At 41.3% G+C, this 8,132-nt stretch overlaps 1 protein-coding gene across 2 annotated transcripts in view; it reads right to left on the bottom strand.

The window, feature by feature from the left end:
• Nucleotides 1–1,952: 1,952 nt before the first annotated feature.
• GSDME (gasdermin E) overlaps nt 1,953–8,132 on the bottom strand; it is a 28,495-nt gene continuing 22,315 nt past the window's right edge. For both annotated transcript variants that reach the window (XM_067561656.1, XM_067561657.1), the window contains exons 7-10: nt 6,566–6,693; nt 6,164–6,359; nt 4,309–4,382; nt 1,953–2,798 (exon numbers count right to left, since the gene is read on the bottom strand). In XM_067561656.1, the coding sequence (XP_067417757.1) occupies nt 2,568–2,798; nt 4,309–4,382; nt 6,164–6,359; nt 6,566–6,693 (629 nt within the window). In that variant the 3' untranslated portion in view covers nt 1,953–2,567. The remainder of the gene's footprint in view (nt 2,799–4,308; nt 4,383–6,163; nt 6,360–6,565; nt 6,694–8,132) is intronic.

The following is an 8,132-nucleotide window of genomic DNA, read 5'->3' as shown; positions in this document are numbered from 1 at the left end:
CACCCCCATCCCTGTAGTCGGAGTTGACGGCAAGAAGGAACTGAGGGGGTATAGGGCCAGCACCGCCTCATATACCGCGGCATGTGTGCAGGGCTCAAGGGGATCCGCTAAGGGGAAAAATTTTCCAGTAACTGCACACGGGGTGCACACTTTGGTAAGGAAAATTAAGGTTGTTTTGGACCTCTGGAATTAAAACCAGGAAAAGGCAGAGTTAGGTAACGCCTCACACCCCACACACTCTCACACATGTAAATTGCCTCTGGAAATGGCAACATGCACTGGGAATATACCAGAACCTCACCCACACACTCCTCCCAAGATAAACCATTTCCTGTGTGTTCAGTGCTCCTCTTCCCATGTAATCCAGTATTGTTGGCAGCAACAAAGAGTGGGTTCTTCGTATAGCTAGGAAGCACTCTTAAAACTAGTAACCACCACTGGCTTGAACACCCACCCAGAATTTCTAGGATAATTAAATAGCCTCCCTGGGTGCCATTAATAGGCAAAATCTCACTAGTCACAAGCACCAAGTCTGTGCATGAAACAAAGAAAACTTTATTAGGGGAAGTAAAGGCATCAATCTGGGAAAACACAGCAACAGTGTATCTAGCTGAATAAATAAAACATTTCCCCATGGTAACTTTGGCAATAGCCTGTTAACTCTGTTCTCTACCCATTCGTTCGATCATGCAATTAGCAAAGGTCCCATTACCATGTCTCTTCTTCCTTCCCATCCACTGAACCCCACTCAGTTTGGTGTCTGTAAGTAGCATAATTCAAGAGTCCTGAGGTAAATGTGGGCATGCCAGTCTCCAATCCCTTGGGAAATGGTGCCTGGTCCTATTCTGAGACTCCACCACCTACCCTATCTCCACTGATTTGAGTGTTATTTATTGGCTGGATGGGAGGAGCCTTACACAAGTTCATTCAACTCTGTGGCTGTCCTCCGCTTCATCTTCCATTGAAGAGTCCTCCCAAAGGCACTGGATCTTCAATGGAAGGGAACCAATACCATATAGGAACCTTAATAGAAAACATCCTTGCTACAAAATAGAGCTATTTCCTACTCTCCTTTCAGTTTCATTACCCAAGGACTTCTGAGTTTGTGTACCTTTATGGTGGCTCCCAAAGTATCAGTGGAAGAATTCTGGTAGAAAGCTTATGTAGGTCTCTCTCTTTAGCCATATTTCCCTCTGTTCATCAACAGGTAGGAGCAAAGAGCTCCCTACCCTCTAGAGCTTCAGCCCACAGGACATACACTTTGGGTATGTCTATACAGCATTTCAGAATCAGTAGGAGCAAGCCTCCTCACAGGTCAGCAGACTCAGGTTAGCAAGGCTTGTGCTAGTGCTCTAAAAGTAGCTGGGCAGACAGCGCATTGAAGCTGCGGCTCACACCGGAGCTCAGGCTCTGAAGCCTAGGGAATGGGGTAGTAGTATCTGGGGAAGATATCTTAGCTGGTCAACTCCATGATGTCAATCTGAAATTTTAGTCACCTAACTACCTTTAAATTCAAGACGAAGTGGGTTTATGTCCACGAAAGCTTATGCCCAAATAAATGTGTTAGTTTTTAAGGTGCCACAGAATTCTCGTTGTTTTGCTGAAAACAGACTAACATGGCTATCCCTCTGGAACTAATTATCTTTGAGAATCTGGCCCTAAATGACGTGCTCAAGGCCACAAAGGAAAGGAGCAGGGAATTGAACCCCAATTTCCTGAGTCCCAGGATAACACCCTAATTATTTCCGGCCTATACACACTTCCACAATGCTGTCCTTCTGCAATCAACTACATGTAGTATGAGAACGTTATCGTCAGTCTTTTAACTGGAATCTTCCCAACCCAACATTTACAATTATTTGAACTGTATTGTTCGAGCACAATGATATTTTCTCTCCAGTCACACGATGAGGGAAAAAACCAATTAGGATTAAGGATGACAGATAGCGAAGTAAAGCACTGAAAATAAACACTTTTATTAAAACACCACCACAGTGAAGAGGTCATAATGGTATAACAATGGTTTGTCTGGACTGAGCCAGGGTGAAGCACATACATACACATCAAAAGGAAGCATTACATTTTTAAGGGAGAGCTTAGGATGCAATTTAAAAACACAGCATGCTGCTGAAACTTGCTCACCTGCACAAAAAGTGATCAGCAAAGACAGGGTAGCAGATGCTGTAGTGAGGTCTAATCACTAAGATTGTATTAGTTTTAGGAAAGTAAATACGAGACATGGAGTATTTGCTATACTATGGAGTACTGCCGTAAATCAATCTAAATGACTAGTGACAAAAAAGAAGCTTGATCCTGCAAGGTGCGGAGTGCTCTCAGCTCTCACTGAGTTTAGTGGTACTTGAGGGTGCTTTGCAGGACCAGGCCCTAAATGAACAAAGAACATGCTGGGACGCAGCATCCTTGTATTTTCATGCTCATATGCTCACCCATGTGGTTACAAAATTCAGTTGTCTCCCAATGCAAATTAGCAGGATTCTATAGCACTGCAAATCTGGCATTTATTAGTGCACTATGTTCAGCTATTATTGCAGGCTTTTCTTTTTTCCTTAGATGGTCCCACCTAATGCATAAAATCCATACAATGCAATATAAAGAATGAATGGGAGAAAGCTAGGTTCTTTCATGGTTACAGCTTTCATTGAAGACTCCATCCTTTCAAGATTAATGTTTGATAGGGCAAACAACCTTTGCACTATGTGAAATCTTCCTGTGTCAGCGAGAGGGGCCAGGGCAGGATCTCTCACGGTCAAAGTGCCATCAGCTGAAGCAACATTAGGCTGTATTTATATAGACAGAAAGAGATGTTAAAGGTATTTTCAGAGAGTGCAGTTTCTGACATCACACAACTTTGTTCTCTGTAATAAAAATCAGGGAGGCTCCGGTACTGGAGAAACCGGAAAATATATCGTCTCGCTGCCAAAGGTACATTTAAGGTAAAGATTAAAAAGTAGGATACACTCAGCTTGAATGGAGACTTAAGCTAAACAGACACATTTTCAGAAGGGTCCAGTAATTTTAGATGCCTCCATTTTTGGTGTCCAATTTGAGACAAGGTGAGCCTGACTTTCAAAGGAGCTGACACCCTGCTGCTCCCGGTGACTTCACTGGGAGTTTTGGGTGCTTTGCAAATCTAAAAATCATGCCCCCGGTATCTCAGATTGGCCCCAACAGTGGAGGCGCTCGTTTTGTGCCAACACTCATTTACAAGCGTTAAAAGAGATTCACGCTTTAACTGCCACCCCTTTCTTCAAAGCAGCTGAGCAAGCCTCCTGCTCAGGCCTTCACTGTGGGGGGCTACCATTTCCATAAGTAATCCTTAGCCCCCTGCCCTACAGAGACTGCCATTGCTCTGATAGATAGAAAGGGTGAGACCCACATCTTCTTTTCTGGCCACTATCAATATAAGCCCATGGACCGGCAATCAAGAGGGCTTTGTGACAGTTTCACCTGGCCAGAGGACTTCCAAAGCCGTTCTGAAGCTCAAGCTTCCTACGTGCACAGTTATGTAGTGGGACAGAGAGGTACACTGACAAGAGTGCACCAACCTATCCTACAAGCTCAGTTACCTACCCTTCCTCTGCAGCCTCTGATCCCTCCCCTACACCTGCCCATTGTGCAAGAGTTCCTGTCATTCTGCTTCCAAACCACCAGTTCAATTTCTCTTTCCCCAACTGACTTTCCATTCTGATCCTTGTTCTGCACAAGCCTGTCTAGAACTCCCTACCAAGCTTTTGTCACTGAACCTGGAGAAACTGAGATCCCCCACCCATCCCCTCCCCCACAAGCTCTCACTTAAAGTATTGTAATAGGCAGGCTCAGAGGTTCTGCACTTCAAAAATTACCACTGCCTTCATATTACTGTTTGCACAGTGAAATTCCTACTTCACCTGCATCTGAATCCCACTGAAGGCTTTTGGTTTATGAAGTGGTCTAATTAGATGTTGACTAAAATAAAAATATAACCTTTGAAACTGAAACCAAAGTTCCTATTTTCTCTTGCTTCATTTTTTATGTAGTATTCCACATACCACAAAGTGTCGGAAGGAGGAAATCTGGTTTTGGTTTAAACTAGCTGCATTGTTTGCCATTTTAACACACTTGATCAGATGGTGATTAGGTTTAATCAATGCCTACTGATGTTATGTGCAGCATATTCTGACTTCTCCTTTATTTAATCACAGATGCAATAAACCAGAGCCTACAGACTCCTGACTAGGTCTCACATTATAGTCACTAGGACTCATATTATGAACACTAAGGCAGTCTGCTCCCTTTTGGATTACTTACCAAACAACACAAGGCAGGGACAATTTGTATATCACAGCAAGCACGCAGTAGAGCCAGTGTGTTATCAGACAGTTCTGTGGAAGGAGATATTAAAAGGAGAAGAGTTAGTTTCCAATGATCTCTGAAGCACGCTGGTTGCTAAAAAAGGAGACTGTATGGATGTATATGAACAAGTGAAGTGTGCACACACTCATGAAATTCCATTGCAGGGCAGTGACAGACCCATTGCTTCTCTTGAGTGCTGACCTTCATGATGGATTAGTATAAAGTCCTCTAGAGACAAACATAAACCCCCCAGTGAAGGTGACTATCATGTTCTTTATTGAGCATGCTCAGCAAGCTCCCGGCTGCACATCCGTAAGAGGTAAATCTAGCCCCTTGCTTGTGGATGTACAGGCTCCCACGGCAGCAGAAGCAGCCTTTCAAGGGAAGCAGTGGGGGCAAAAATCCTAACTGGCTTCAAGACTGATTTTGATAAGCTTATGGAGGGGATGGTATGATGAAACTGCCTACAGTGGCATGTACCTACAGCTGTAACAGCAAATATCTCCAATGGCTGGTGATGGGACACTGGATGGGGAGGGCTCTGAGTTACTACAGAGAATTCTTTCCCAGGTGTCTGACTGGTGGGTCTTGCCCACATGCTCAGGGTCTAACTGATCACCGTATTTGGGGTTGGGAAGGAATTTTCCACCAGATCAGATTGGCAGAGACCCTGGGGTTTTTTTGCCTTCCTCTGCAGCCTGGGGCATGGGTCACTTGCAGGTCTAAACTAGTGTAAATGGTGGGTTCTCTGTAACTTGAAGTCCTTATACCATGTTCTGAGGGCTTCAGTAACTCAGCCAGCGTGTATGGGTCTATTACAGGAGTGGGTGGGCGAAGTTCTATGGCCTGCAATGTGCAGGGAGTCAGACAAGATGATCATGATGGTCCTTTCTGGCCTTAAAGTCTTTGTGGGGGGAAATGGATGCTAGGAACTGCACTAAGTATGTACACTCTCTGTGTGTTGCAGAGTCCTGGTCTGTGTGAACCCCCTGAGCAGCAACATACAGGGCACAAGGTATGAGCGGGTTAGCAGAGAAGTGGAGCCAGGAGGACCATATAAGTTTTCACACTGCAACTGGGTTGTACTTTCAAAATGTGTCTCTTATCTTTCATATACTGGTACCATGTGCAGTTGCATGTAAACTGACATTCCACTGTACAGTGCTATATATTTACCCAATATCACACTTTATTTCCTCTCTACACCTGCCTTCATGGAACGAAGATTTTTATGAGAGAGAGAGAGCTGGATTTGCAGGTGGCTTTTAATTAATATTGTAGTGCCAATTTCATTGTGGGGGTGGCATTCATTTACATTTTTGTTTAATTTATTTTTGCTGTGGCAGCATAACAACACTCTAATTACAGATCTACATGTTAAAGTATTTTGCTAAATATGGTTTATACTTCAACAACATAAGTCAGACACTCAGCATATACAGGGAAGACAGTGCCTACAATGCAACCCTGAGACAGTAGATGTGAAGGATTTTGACGCACGATGAGAACAGTAATTTGTTTACCAAACTGAATGAAAAGGTTTGGCTTCAATGAAAACTCGTGTCAAACGATTTCCAGGGAATGTTAAATTTTACTTGTAAAATATGCAGTGAAAGGGGTTTGAATTTAATTCTTAGCTTGAATCACAAAGTGCTCGATTCTCTATCCACACTAGCCCCATAAAATTGTCACAGAAATCAGCACATGTACTGAAGCTACCCAGCTGTTACAATTTACCTAAAAAATAAAAATAAACTCCTCTTTTGTGTACAGAATGTAAGTGGAAAAGCTGCTGATATCTCCACTGTACCTGCCACTGCACTGATCAGGATGTGAGCAGCTGAGAAGAGTCCTTTATAATGAAGCCGGCCTTTCTGCAACAAGAGCTCATCCTGTGAACCGTACCCTACCAGCTGCAAGAAGTCGGTTATGTTTTGCTGCTGAGGAGGTCTCAACTCTTTCACTTCCGTAAAATTCGGCTCGTCTCCTGTGCAAATACTATCTAACTGGATAGAAGAAAAGAGACAATCTTATTAGGTTATCACATTTTAAACTAGACATACAGAAACAGGCCCTGATCTTCCTCCCGCTGAAGTCAACAGAACTTGTTTAAAAACTACTTTTAAAAAAAGAAGAGTTTGAATAGAGGGATGTGTTAGCTCTATTTTTAAGATTATTTTTAGAAAGCAAAAAGAGAGTTCCATCATCTTACCACCTCCTCCAGAGCAGTCACCATTTCTTCATGATGCAAGAATTCGCAGAGTATTTTATATAAAGCTCCTTGCTTGTCTCCTGGCAGCTTCACAAAGGGTTGAAATTGCATCTTTAACAGCAATAGATCTTTCCAAGGAAGAAACACACTGTTGAACTCATGAGTCTTACAAATGCCAGTAAACACAACTAAAATTCTTGCTAAGAGATTTTTAATAATTAATCAAATCACTAATCTCTCTAATTCATAATGAAATGCTAAGACATATTTGGTTACAGGTGTCTCTTACTAATGATATTTGCAAATTAATGGAGTGTCAGTGCAAAGTGAGATAAAATAAATACTGTTATTAGGAATCAACATTCAGTTTTAAGATCTCAGTATTTATACTCTTTTTCACATGAAAGCTGTTCATGATTCCCAATAGGATGTTCATTTTTAAACCAAAGTACATTCCTTTACCAGGTAGTCTGACTTCTCAACCAGAATATTTTATTCCTGAACTTCTTCATATTATAGTAAAACATCATGAATAACTAAGCCTGATAGTATTGTTCATGCTTAAAATTAAAAGCTCAGACAGTAACACTATTTCTTACTATCTTCATATATTTCATCACAGGCTTATATGATTTACACTTCTTTCTCCTTTAACCAAAAAAGGTATGTTTTAATTAGCTATAATAGAATCTCTTTTTAATGTTTTAAATAATATTTCATCTATTACAGTATGCAGATTAGAAACTCAGCTACAGTTCATTAGATTCCTTTTCCCGCAATGCAAATGTGAAATTAAAATAAGATGTTTTATGAGTAGTAAATCATCAATATTCCAGCGGTGAGTTCCAGTCAACAACACAACTTTAGGGGTTGGATTTTTTTTTTAAATCCTTGATGATGCCTGATGTTAGTTTTAAAGCCATATCCCTACATGTCACACTTGTCAACCAAGATGTTGGTTTCTCATCAATAATTAAAGATAGTGAAAAACAATTTTCCTATAGGTAGCGTCTCTACATATGGTATAACCAAACAATTATAAAATCAAATACCACAACTTCATGATGGGAGGAAAAGGCGGGAGGGGTGTAACACCTGCACCAAACCACTCCAATATAAAAGATTTTAAACTATTTCAAAAAGCAGGGTAGGTTAATCAAATAAAGAAACAATTCTTTAAGTAAGATAGGCACAGTGGTTAAGAAAAAAAACTGTGCAAAACACAGTCCTTCACAAAAAAAATGGTTATTTTATCCATACAAAGAGATGTATTTATTTCTCTTCAGCAAATCTATACTAGAGGAAAAAAAAGGATTTATTCCAGTATAACAAAATGGCTATTTTGGTTATAATTAATGTATTGATTAATCTGTGAACTCAGAGCCAAATTCTGCTGACATAACTAGTAAATTACACCTTGGTATGTGGAAGTGGCTATAAAGGCAGGACTACAGGAGGAACTGACTAGAGGTAATAAAAAAGAGGGATGGAGCCTCCTTTATTTTACATCTCCTTACTCCTTCCTGTTTGGTGTTTTTCTTGGTACAATCCTATCCTCCCTCTCCAG

Source organism: Emydura macquarii, unplaced genomic scaffold (genome assembly GCF_026122565.2).
Source record: "Emydura macquarii macquarii isolate MOO-44397 ecotype Brisbane River unplaced genomic scaffold, CSIRO-AGI_Emac_v2 contig_2422, whole genome shotgun sequence".
Lineage (NCBI taxonomy): Eukaryota > Metazoa > Chordata > Testudines > Chelidae > Emydura > Emydura macquarii.
This window is presented reverse-complemented; position numbering and strand designations above follow the sequence as displayed.